The sequence below is a fragment of the Thamnophis elegans genome, chromosome Z (assembly GCF_009769535.1).
Source record: "Thamnophis elegans isolate rThaEle1 chromosome Z, rThaEle1.pri, whole genome shotgun sequence".
Lineage (NCBI taxonomy): Eukaryota > Metazoa > Chordata > Lepidosauria > Squamata > Colubridae > Thamnophis > Thamnophis elegans.
In genome coordinates, this window is record NC_045558.1 from 40,507,732 (window position 1) to 40,521,086 (window position 13,355).

Here is a 13,355-nt window from a genome sequence, read left to right on the forward strand (position 1 = left end):
ATTCCACAAATCTTCTAAAAATGTATTTTGTAACAATTTAAATTCCCTAACAGGTTTAAGGCTTTTTAAACTCTTTTGTTTCAAATTCAGTACTGCATATGTTAGTACTTGTCTCCACAAGATGGCAGTCTCCAAACTTTTTCAAATGTGCCATGAGCAGAGGAGTAGACATACTGCCAAACGTTTTTACTAGACATTTACAAATCTCTGAAATATTTCATTAAAAATAAAAATAAAGGATTCTTTTGATCAGAGTCAAATTACTGTTTGGCATTAATTTTTGAAATAGGTCTCTAATATTATATCAAGACTTAAAGTATTTAATGCTTGCAGTTCACCATTCAAAATCACAGTTGTCTGTTTTTATTCTTTCTTGGAATGGCCTTGCATGTGTTTAAAATAATTTCATATTCAATTATTTTTTATGCCAATGCTTTAGAACAGGGATGTCAAACTCTATTTAATTGCAGGCTGCATCAGGAGTTTGTTTGCTCTTGGGGACCAGGGTCGGCATGGCCTGGTCATCACAGCTGACTGGGTAGGTATGGCTGGTGCCGGGACGGCAAGTCTCCGGAACTGCCCTGCAGGCCAACTCCACAACCTATTGCGGCCCACATATTTGACATGTCTACTTTAAAAAATCTGATTTTCTTGCTTTAAATATTTTTGAATAGTAACATATGTTTTCTATTTCTTTTCTGCTATATTTTTTTAAAAAATGATAAGCTTGAATATTTTTTCAGAATTGCAAAAGAGGGATAAGATTATGATATACTGCTTACTGGAATGGCTAAATTCTACTGCAATCCAACAGAGTTAGCTTTTCATACTCCTGTGAAAAATGAATGTGAGAATTAATGCTTCAGTGTAAATAATAATGAAGTTCCAGCATGCAGCAGTCATTTTAATATATGCATATTGATTTTTCTGGGATCTGTAACTAAGTAAAAATCAAAATGTTTGTACAAGACTACTACATTCAGAAGGAATAACCTTTATACATCTCATACAGACATGTTTCTATTTGATGTTTAGTAATTGGCAAGGATTCACCCTGGGGAAAAACTTCTTTAGGAGTCTTCAAGGAATGTTGAAGTTCATTCTCTATAATGAGTCTTAATAGTTCTAGTTCTATAATAGGGATATTTAAAAATAATGAATTGCTTTAATTTTGTGGAATTCTCTCGTGAGTCCTCCAATTAAGGATTTCTGGCAACTTCTTAGTTCAGCCTTTTGTGATATGGAATATTCTTTTTGAGATTAGTGCAAATCTACTTAAGTGTTTATTAAACTTGTCTGCCACCTGACTCAATGGATCTGGATGACAATTACAACAAACATAAACGCAATAATATAATAAAATTTATAAAACATAAAGCAAGCATGTTGAAGTGAGTAATCTCATTCTCCCTTACCAAACACCTAGGTGAAAAGCCAGGTTTTCACACTTTTTTTAAACAACAGCAAAGTGGGGGGCATCTGGATCTTGGGGGGAACTTTATTCCAGAAAGTAGGTACATCTTGCAGAAGGTACAGTTCCAGGGATTGAGAAATAACATTGTTTAATTGAAGGAATACAGAGTATGTCAAAATAAAATTAGATGGGTAGATATTGTAGAAAGCATATTAGCTGCACCCTTCTTTTCATGCACTTCAGAGACACTCCTGATTTTTTTTTTATTTCCCACTACTTCATTCTTCCTGCAGATGATTATCATACCTAATTCTGGTTTCAATCTTTTTCAAATAGTATATTGTAGCCATTCACATCCATGATAGTTTGGTATATGTTGTAACTTTAAATGTACTTGAAAGCATGAAATTAGCTTTAGGATCTATATTCTTTTTGCATTTTCCATCTACAAGCATGAAAGGAACTGGATGAGTTGTTTCAATCCAAGGAGTTCTCAACTTACAACCATTGGTTCAGCAACCATTCAAGGTTGCAAAAGAATGAAGTCATTTTATGACCAATGCTCAAAGTTATGGATGTTGGAGCACCTTTATGGTTACATGATCAAAATTGGAGAGTTGGTGACCCACCTGCACTTAGGATTGCAGGAGCACTGCAACTCACCCCACCTGCCTTTCCCTCCATATTTGCCATTTTGGCTCCCCGCTGATTTTTGCTGCTTTCTTGTTCCCACTGTTAGCAAGGTCGGCCTGGCCTGGCTACTGGGCCACATATGACTGGCTTTGCACGCTGAGGAGGAAAAGGCTTAAAGGAACTCAAGCATGTCAAAACACCCCTTTGCTGGGGAAAAGAAGAAGAAAAACTTAAAGGAACCCTTTCTGCAATGAGCTGGACAGAACTAGGACTGCTCTTGGTTTTTTGTTTTTTTTCTTTTTCACAAAGCAAAACCATTCAATCCAGAAAGATGGTGAAAAGGAGCATTTTGGTGGATTATCTCATTAAGCTGCTTTGTGCTCTCCCCCCTCTTCTGTGCCCCCCCCATGTGAAGTCATACCTTGTGAACAGCAGGAACAAGAAGAGATAGTTGAAGGTCAGCTGTGGTGGAGGGCAGGGTTGCAGGACTATAAGAATGCAGGTTTGTGAGGGTGACTGGGACTGAGTTAGGGCAGCTGCAGCTTCCCATGGTATGGCAAGCTGTGTTGAAGTCATGTGGTTCTATGACTGCTTGCTGCCCCACAAAAGATGTCTGGAGGGTGGAATAGCTGGTTGTGGAGAGTTGGAAGTAGCCCCTTACCTTACTGAGTCTTGAGACTGAGAGGGATGAAGCCCAGAATGGCTTGGATTGGGATGGGTTTTTGGTAATTAGCAAAATTTGCTTAACAGCAAGAGGATTGCTAGGATTGTAGTCGCTAAGTGATATGGTTATGTGGTCTTTTGCTTTATGGCCGAATTGCTTAGCAACCTAAATATCTATTCCAGTTGTGATTGTAAGTTGAGGACTACCTATATTTTATGTATACTTGGAATTCTCTTTCTTCTGCTTTATAGATCAGCAATAGTTACTCTTCTTCCTGATATATAAGTCAGAAATAAAAAATATCTAGCCCATAAGCCAAACATTTCTTACAGATCACTGCTTCAGGTTTTGTTCCATATAGTTACTAGAGGAATCAGCATAAAGCCAAAGGAGCTTGCTTTATTTTATAATGTGTTATTATGATTCTTTGTTGCTTTTATCTTACTTTCTTTGTTATCTGTTTTGATATTCAGAAGTTGCAAGGATCTTTGGAGGTTGCATATGGGCAGTTTAATGAAGCAGAGAATTCAGAAGTGTTTGAAGAGTTCTTTGAATGGAAGAATGCTAGGCTGGAGAAATTCAGTCGGGTTAGGAATGCTACAGATACTTCCTTACAAAATCTTGTATTAAGTTTCAGCAAGATAATTCAGGTAAAAAAGATATGTCTTATATATTAAAAAAACTTTGTGTTCAAATTTGCAGTTAATCTACATTTATATTAAAAGTCTGTTTAGAGGTTGTGGTCTAATTCTTTTTAGATTTTTTTGGATCAGACAAATTTGCAACTTTTCAGCACTGCAGCTAATAGTCATCTGGAGAGAGAAAAATCTCATTAAAAGGCAATAAAATGTAGAAAAGTAACTTGCTTCTTTTTTGCTATGTGTACTGCAGCTGAATCCAAACAAGGAGATAATTGTTGCTTTTGCAAAAAATAATACTACATTGGAAGATCCAAAATGAAATACTTCATTATATAAAATAGCCATTAATATTTGAACGGAGAATTGTTGGTTGAAAATAAAAAAAAAACTGCCACAGTGGTCTTCAGGAGAAAATTAGTATCATGACTTAATTTAAAATGACAGCTGGGCTGCATTCATATTTTATTGGGGAATAATATTCAGCTGTGATTGACAATATGAAATGGAATCACATTAAATTGGTGCAATGAATGAACAGCATTTGATGGGATTTGGTCTAAAAGAAATTGAGGTGTTTCAGATCCTGTTCCATTGTCTTGAAACCATGATGCACACACACTGCATGCCCAATTACACCAAGGAGAAAGCAAGATCCATTTCTCAGAGGCAGATCACGTTTCCTTTAGTGTCTTGCCAGTTGAGCTTTAGCTTATTCTTTCTAGTATCAGATAGCAAAACAACTAAATACTTGTTCCAATCTTGTCATCAAGAGCGAATGGTTGTTAAAAAAAGCAGAGATTAATCAACTGAATACCCTCAATTTGAGTGTTGACAAGCTGCATTGGAGTGTGATGGCTTTATTTGCAAGTCAATGTTGACAGTAATTTTGGGAGGACTTGGCTATTTATTTTTTTGCTTTCTTGCTTAAAAAGATAAAGATTGCTTAAGGCAGAATGGAACCAATCTAACATTGCAATTTTCTAATTCACTATTTTGAGTAATCTGTCTGGAATTACTTTGCAGATTAATACTACTATAGATAACCACTTTTTGTTTGTGTCTCTTTTCCTGTCAAGTTTTTTGACCTAGGGTCAGCAATATTAATGAAATCTGAGGATGTAGATTTCAATGTAGATGAAGTTCTTAAGAATGCCGAGCATGATATTTCACAAGAATTTGACATGTTTCTAACAGTAAGATATGTTTATTATATTTTTTCTTTCACATAAAACTCTCAAAAGTGTTTTTTTTCCCAAAAGGCGCAACTAGACTGTTTTTCCTTGAAGAAAAACAAAATGTTTAGTTTCTCAACCAAGAAACTTCATCAGTTATGATGGGAGAGAGAAGAGTGGGATGGAAGATAGGTACTGACAATTGAGAATGGATAAAAGAGGGAATGAAAGGATAGGTTCTGACTGGATTGTGATGGGGTGGATATGAAGACACTAATAAAGGAGAATATTTGTAGCTCAGGGTTGACATGAGAAATCCTTGATGCTCTCTGAGCTTTCTTGCTTTCTTGCAGATGTTACATTAGCCATTAGAGTGCTAGCTCTGATGATGTTACCTAGTTTGAGTAATGAAATGTCTGCAAGAAAACAAGCAAGCTCAGAGCACCAAGGATGGAAGGATGATGTGTGTCTGTTTGGGGGGGGGGGGGGCGGGGCAGCAACAAATATAATCCTTCTCCCACCCACCTCACCCAGTCATAAACTATCCTTCCATCCCAACTATTGTTTGATAATTGTGGATGCTCCTTATTTCCCAAAGTTATTCTCATAGTGTATTGTCATAGCAGTCTGACATATCATTTATTGCTTCACAATCATGGTATGAATATTGTATATCATGAGGCACCATACAGGGGTTTTGCAGTGATTCAGTTTTAAATAGTACATAGCAATTGTTGGTAATTCTTTAAAAGAAGCTGTATTTCCTCCTGGATTCATATGGATTATACTACAGCATAATCTCAGAAAAAAATACATCAAATTTTAGAAATACTGACAACTATAAATTCTAAATCACCCTTTCATCCTCAAATCCAGATCTCCGGAGAGCTGGAATAGGAGATGCTGAATATTGATAGTACCTTTTAATGTAACAAGATGTTTAGAATACTCTCATTACCTTTATATGGATTAAAAACTTGGTTAAACCCCAGGTCTTTTTATGCAAAGCAAATTGCTGTTAGTTTTTTGAAAAAGATTCAAACCTGCTTCTCCATTTTTCTTCAAATTTGCAGAAAGGGGCTAGGGATTTCTCATCTGTATTTAAAAATACGTGAATTTCAGCTTTTAGTGAAACTTGCCTTTCAAGACATCTACTACTAAACATTAAATCATGAATTAATTCAGTAGTAAGAATACGGGTTTATTACAGTGTTTGTAATAAAATATTAAAATCATAAAGCTAACTATAGCTGTAAAAAAATAGCATAGCATATGGGTTGTCCTTGGGTAATGACTATTTCTTTAGTGACTGCAGTACCAACTGAATTTACAACTGTTCCTCAAAATTAGAGTCATTGCAGCTTCCTTGCAAACGTGATCAAAATTTATCTTTTAGTCTGATTCTGTTATAAAGATGTGAATGCTTGGCATTCATTTATTGAGCTCATTTTGCCATACTCAGCCTTGTAACCTGCTTGATCAAGAAGTATGGATGAAAGTTTTGTAGAATATTATGTTTCTGTTGTTATTTATATGTGTGAGAGTTCTTTTTATGAATGGTGTACTTTCTACTTCATCAAAAAAATTAATCTCATATTTTTTCATTTAGAATGCACTTCATATTTTAAAAATCAACACATTTTGTAATTTTGTTATTATAAATATTTATTGTTGCTCTAATTTCTTTTAGGAGTTAGATGAGAAAGATAAAAAAATCATCTTAAATATGTATAGTTTGGTTATGTGGAAGATCCTTCAAGAACAAGATCTCATAAATACATTGAATCAAAAATATCTTGAAAGTTGTGAGGTCAGTTGTCTAGCTGCTGCTTTATCATATCCTACAATATAGAAAGTTATTAACAGCTTTTTAAAAGATACTTATGCATCTTTTTCAAAAACTTCAGTAGGGAAAAACATTTAATGAGTCATATAAGTCTAATAGTACACCCAGCCTTTTTGTTTGACTTAAAATGTGATCTGAAAATGTTAACACTTACATTGTAATGCAATTTGTGTATAAGGAGTAATATTCCTCAAAGTATAGGAGCTTTTACCATTTGAAGAAATCGATTCTCATTAATAGTGTGTTTTCTTTTTCAGTTCAAAAACCAGATTGTGGAGTGGCTAGATATAACTCCTAATACTGATGATTTGTTACTGATAAAGAAGAGAATGAAAAACATGAAGGCTAAGCTGAGGTTGAAATTAGGAGAAAGAAATAACTTGGAAGAAGTATGGAAATGCTATTTTGATGTTTTAAGATTATTATTATTTCTTATTTTCAATAAGAAATAGTGCATGATGACATAGAAAATGTTGCTTTCTAGCTTTGGAGAAATGTTGTTATGGACATAATTTATACAAACAAATCCAGCCTAAATGAAAGCTTAAAGGGATTTATATTAGAACAAAGTTGGAAAGAAACAAAAATGGCAGATTTCTGAACAAATTAATTTGCACATAGTGTTTCACATTGCTAATGCTCCTCGTTCTTGATTATTGCAATTTGAGAAAGTACACAATTTCTTCATGTATTATTGATTACTCAGTTGAAAACAACAGATATTCCATTTGTCTTGCAGCAGATTATCATGACTCCTGAATGGATATATTAAACAGTATGAGATTGGAAAGCTGTACAATGTTGATTGTACAGTTAATGTCGAATTGGGATAAGAGTTAAAAGGAGCATACAGGCATTAAGAAACATGAAGGGAGAAGTTGAATAAGAAAAAAAGTACTATATAAGTATCCAGGGAGAAATTTAGTTAGAGGGAAGTATCACCTTCTAGGATTAATCCAAATGTCTGTTTCATTCAGCATCCAATTTTTATAATGACTAAGGAGACACATCTGAGAAATAAATCAGTGTCAAGTGACAGTAGTTCTCCCCACCACCACACATTAATACCTCTTGTCTTGAAAATTTAAGGTGGCCATATCTTCAGTTAATATAAGCATTCCCAGTATTTTGGCTTTCAGATCCTTATTTGTATATGGTATCTTTGTGGCCGGAAGTATTTTGCAAATTGTATTTAACAACAGCTGATGTTGTTGGGGGTATAAAAGCTATCATAAAACTAATTGAGAAAGTTCCAGATTGTAAATTCAGCAGAATAAGTAAATTCCACAGAAATGGAAACTACATGCTTAGAATTATCTAATATTTACAACATTCTGACCTCTAGAGAGATCACTTTAAAGGAAAAAGCCTAATTTTAATTATGGAAACATAAGCATTTTGTGTGTCATAGACATAGAATCATAGGACTGAAAGTGACCTTGGAAGTCTTCTCCACACCCTGCCCAGAGCAGGAAACCTTATACTATCTGGATCAAATAGATGTCGTCTTTTCTTGAAAAACTCCAGTGATAGAGCATCCACAGTTTGGGGAAGCAAGCTGTTCTATTGATTAATTGTTGTTGTCATGAACTTTCTCTGGATTGGATTTCTCTTTAACAAGCTTCCACCCATTGTCCTGCTCTCAGGTGTTTGGCAAATAAGTCAACTCTTCTCTTGATTGCCCCTCAAATACTGGAAGTTAACAATCATGTCATCCCTAATTGTTCTCCTTGTTAGGCTAGATGTATCTACTTCTCTTAACCATTCATTATACAGTTCAATTTCCAAGCTTCTTGTAATTTTTGTTGCTCTTCTGTACACACTGACTAGAATATTAGCATCTTTTTAATGCAGTATTCCAAGTGTGGCCTCACTAGTGTAGTATAGAGTGATGGCATTGTGTCTTGTGATCATGATGATGCAGCTTTGTTGATTTTTGTAGCTGACTAAAGCTCTTTCATTGGATAGTGGCTGGTAGTCACATGAATGGAAGGTATTATGGAGGCCATCTAGTTCACTCCTTTCTGAGGGAAAGAAATCATCATTCCATCTAGATAAATGACTGCCAAACCTTTGTTGAAAAACCTGGTGATGGAGTATCTATAATCCCAAGATAAGATTTTGCCACTGCTTAATAGCTGTTATTTGTAAACCAGTCAGAAAGTGTTGAAAGCACTGTACATCAGTATCTAACTCTTAAGTGATATTGTTAATGTTATAGTTAGGAAATTTTTCCTGATTTGAGTTTGGATCCTCTCTAGTGGGTTCTCTGGAGCCGAGGAGAATAAATCTGTAAACTTCTAGAGCTCCAAGTCTTCCCAAACTTGTGCCTTGGGTGCTGCAGGATATTTTAAATTTGGACCTAACTATTTAATAAAGGGGACTTCTAAATATATATTGTGGCCTAATGGCACTGTGATTATTAGTATCCTTAGAGACTCAAAAATTAAGTCTTTAAGGAAACAGTAAACCAAAAAAATTTGGGAATCTCTGTTTAAGTCCTTTTCTAGGTTCACATTGCTCTTCTCTGTACTCTTTCCAGTTCCATGCTGTCTTCCTTAAATTGTGGTGAACCAAACTGGACAAAATACCTTTAGGCCGAGTCTAACTAGTGCAGCATATAATAAGACTGTTTTGTTTAGATGAATAAAAATGTTTTTAATCCTTTTCAATATGTGGTTTATGAGGCAGATACCTTATTAATTGTTATTTGGCCATGAAATTGAATCTATGTTGTTTCTGAGAATCACCTTTTGTCTCAAGAGTATCTTCAATATGTAAATAAGAAAGAAAACCTGAAAGAAATTGGTATTAACTTGATCAGGTGAAAAAGGAGAAAGCATATTTGATATGGTGACTGGAAATTAATGTAATTTTAGATACAAAAAGAAGGAATGGGAAAGTGAAGAGAAAGAAAATAAGTAGTATACCAAATTTATAGTGGGTATATTACCTGGTGAAAATAAGACTATTTTTTTAAAGTAGTAATTTTAAAATTTCTGTAGACTGATAATTACAGCAAGTCTGAAATGGTGGAAATAAAAAAAGAAATCAGTGTACTACAGGATAATATATTTCAAGACATATATAAGGAACAAGAAGAATATGTAAGTATTCAGTTATATTAGCATCTTTGAAATGAGTCATTTTCTGGTCCTGGAATTCATTTTAAGTAATATATGGTGTAATGCCTATGAAATTAAGACAGATGTCAGAGTTCCCTCATTTCAAGCAAAATTATGGCCATCTGTGTGTTATAAACTAAAGACTAGTAGAGCCAAATTATACATTGTTTTCATATTTATAAATGGATATGGATAAAGCTGAAAAATTGTATTTTTGTTCATGTTCCTGCTAAATATATTTCCAGTAAGGAAAAATTGAATATTTCATTCAATATTTTTGATTGACATTTAATTTATTTACATAAAGAATTTATGAGACTACCCACTTCATCCTAGGGCAGCTAAGAATACAGGGGGAAAAAAGAAATAAGAAGAAAATAAGTAATTTTCTCAATTTTAATTAATATTTGATGCAAATAATACTTTAATGTTTTGAAGTAATAATTTTAAATTTATGCACTCAGTCTGATGATTACAGTGATTTTGAAATGGCATAAACAAATACAATGCTACCAAGGCGGCAAAAAAGTTTCAGATAAAATTTACCCCAAAACATACATATTGGGCTCAGCTAATATCCTTGCCCTAATGCCCTTGAAAAGAATAAAGTCTTCAGGCTTTCCAAGAAGCTACCAGGTCAGGAACATCTGAATCTCAGAGGGAGCCTGTTCCATACTACAGATTAGAAAATTGCTCTCTGGTTTCACCAACAATCTTGCATTTTTAAAATGTCCTATTATATGGAACTATAAAATGGCAGTAGATGGAAAGTAGATATATTTTAGAGATTGGCCGAGGATCAGTGCTCATGCCCCCTTTTTTCTGAAAAACTGCCTTATTTGGAGAACAAAATTAGTGGTGGATACTACCACACAAGGATTTTTTTCCTCTTTTTCTTTTTTTTAGAATCAGAATTTGTTGATAGATTTGGTATCGGTTACAATCAAGAAGAATCTGATCATTTCCCCTCTGGTTGTAAACACTACAACCAGAGGGTTTCTACTTTGTCTTCGTTTCTAAGATTTTACAGTCAAGGATGATTGATTGTGCAATAATCCATGCTTTGAATTGTCATCACATGCTTAGTTAAAATAGCTGTAAACAACTAGAGATGCTGCTGTACCGAAGAATGAAGACACAAGTGGAGCTCTTTGGGACAAAGAGTTTCTACTGACACCAAATAGTTAAATCTTCTGCACTGAAAGTGGAGGATAAAGAGAGACTTAATTATCCATTAATATTTACCTGCTCATTGCAGATTCACCATTGTGATACTACCTAATGAACATGCTTCCAACATACTGCTGGATATTGTTTTTATATAAATACTTTTTTTCTAATTTAGGAAAAGCTAATTCATCTAGTTCAAAACATTTTCCCTGAGCTGCCATTCCTTCATCCTGAAATAGGAATTTTGAAGTATATGGTAAGGTCAAAGTTTTCTTTACAAATATAGATATATCTTTGACAAAAGCAATTTACAGTACTAGATGTCTTATAGCAACCCCAAAACAAAAGTAATGGGCTTAAAAGTTCAATCAAACAATCTGTAAAGCAGAGGAAAAGAGCTGGCTTTACTTTTTACAAGAATTCTGTGCTGCTGTTTGTTCCAGAGCAGGAATATTTTTAAATGTACCTCTTTGTCTTATAATCAGCCTGTTATGCTATGCCTTCTGAGTAAATAGAATGACACAAAGCTTTTTACCACCATAAATGGAATGCACAGAAATATCATGTACAGATCTATGAACCAAAATTGAGAATTATCTGCTTTAATTCATATTCCCCAGAACTCAGGAGGTCTGATTGTCAGTTTAGAATTTGATCTCTTAAATGCTGAGCCAATGAAGGAACTGAGCATAAAACGTCCAGTGATGTGCTCCACAGTTCAAGGACAAAAGATTCTCCTGAAGGTATGCTTTCTGAATGATTAGCTTGTTTTTCTCCTCCATACTTACTGCTAATAAAAGACTAGCTTTTAGGTAGAATTAGGAAATATTAAAATAGCTGAGTTTATTTTGGAGCTGGTAACTATATTTATATAGTGATATAAAAAGTCTATACACTGAGATGTAAAAAAATCAGACCAAGATAAATACTTTCATAATAGACTTGGGTAACTGATATATTGTTAACATTACTGTCTAGATACCTAACTCATTGGTTAACCAATTAATTAATTAAGTATAAACTATTCAAAAAGTTTATAGATTAATGTAATAGAACCGTATAAATACTCTAACAGCAGCTAGAAGGTACTGGAACTACAGATCAAAGGGGGAGAGCTGAATTAAGTTAAATGGCAACAAGAATAGTAACCTTAACTAAAGGAAGCAAAAAACAAACTTCTCTATCCACTCCGGTGAGGGAAAATTTGAATTTACTTTATTTGTATGCCACCCTTTTCCCTGAAAAGTCGCCTGAGGGCAGGCAGACGGGAGATAAGACAGCCTCAACTTCACAAGGCCAGGAGGTAACAATGGACTCTCTACAGGAAGCAATATTGAAGATGAATGAAAACATCACCAAAGGCCTGGAGGGAGTAAAGAACGAAATGAGTGAAGTTAAAAATAATATGGGGAGGATTGAGGAGCGTGTAGGGGCTATCCAAACAGCTTTGTCAAGGAATGAACAGGAAATCAAAAATGTTAAGGGGAGAACGGAAGTAGCAGAAAAAAGAATAGATAAGACAGAGGATAGACAGGAATCCATAAACACAAATCTGGAGGAGGCCATCATCCACCTAGAATTAGAGAGATCAGCGTTTTATTTGAGACTACAAAATGTAGAAGAAGCGAGAGATGAAAATCTTCGGGAGCTGATTGCAGAAATTCTGGGACTATTCTGGGAAATTCTAGTTCTCGACAGGCCGAAAAATGAGGTCATTAACGAATTGGATGAAGTTTATAGAATTAACACAAGCTTTGCGAGACGTCATCGACTTCCGAGGGAGATCCATGTGAGGGTTCTAAGAAAACAATTGAGAGAGGATATTCTAAGCACAATAAGAGGGGACTCATTAACATATAAAGGTAAAGAAATTCTTATCTTAAAGCAGATCCCCCGGAGAGTTAGAGAGAAGAGAAGGAAATATAACTTCCTCTCCTCACAATTAAATAGACATAGAATCCAGTTTCGATGGCTCCTTCCGGAAGGAATGCTAGTAACATGGAGGGAAAAGAAGTACCGGATAGACACCTTGGAGAAAGCTCAAGAATTCCAGGAACTTTTATTTGCAGATGAAGAGAGGTTTAATAAAGAAGGAACCTTAAGTAGAAGACAGGAAGATATAACTGAATCCCAACTGGAGGGGCGAGAGATGAGAGAGGTCAGAGAGCGAGAGAGATATGGCAGAGAAGAATCAAGAGCAAGGTCACCAATTGAGACAAAACCTAAAGGTGCCCTCAAAGCAAACAACATGTAAAGGAGTTGAGGAATGGGAAACGAATATACTATCAGCAAATATAAATGGTCTTAACATAACATCAAAAAGAAAACGTGTACTGTTGGATTTATTGAAACAAAAGTTAGATGTAATCTGTCTTCAGGAAACCCACATTAAAGAGAAATATAATAACCTGTTGAAATGCCAAAATTAGGTAAAGCATTTTGTTCGTCAGCACAAACTAGAAAAAGGGGAATTGTGATGTATATAAAAGAATGGTTGAACTCCAAATTAATATATGCAGATAAAGAGGGTAGAATATTAATGGTGGAGATAACGAATGGTGGGAAAAAATTTTTACTAGTTGGAATTTATGCCCCAAACCAAAAACAAGAAAGATTCTATGTAAATTTACACAAGAGGATAAATGAAATAAAGTGGCAAAATATATGTATTCTAGGGGACTTCAACGCAG

At 34.7% G+C, this 13,355-nt stretch overlaps 1 protein-coding gene across 1 annotated transcript in view; it reads left to right on the forward strand.

The window, feature by feature from the left end:
- STK31 (serine/threonine kinase 31) overlaps positions 1–13,355 on the forward strand; it is a 74,391-nt gene that overhangs the window by 29,620 nt on the left and 31,416 nt on the right. Inside the window, exons 11-17 of the mRNA XM_032235833.1 lie at positions 3,185–3,361; positions 4,429–4,545; positions 6,215–6,334; positions 6,628–6,759; positions 9,376–9,477; positions 10,841–10,921; positions 11,286–11,408. Of these exons, the coding sequence (XP_032091724.1) occupies positions 3,185–3,361; positions 4,429–4,545; positions 6,215–6,334; positions 6,628–6,759; positions 9,376–9,477; positions 10,841–10,921; positions 11,286–11,408 (852 nt within the window). The remainder of the gene's footprint in view (positions 1–3,184; positions 3,362–4,428; positions 4,546–6,214; positions 6,335–6,627; positions 6,760–9,375; positions 9,478–10,840; positions 10,922–11,285; positions 11,409–13,355) is intronic.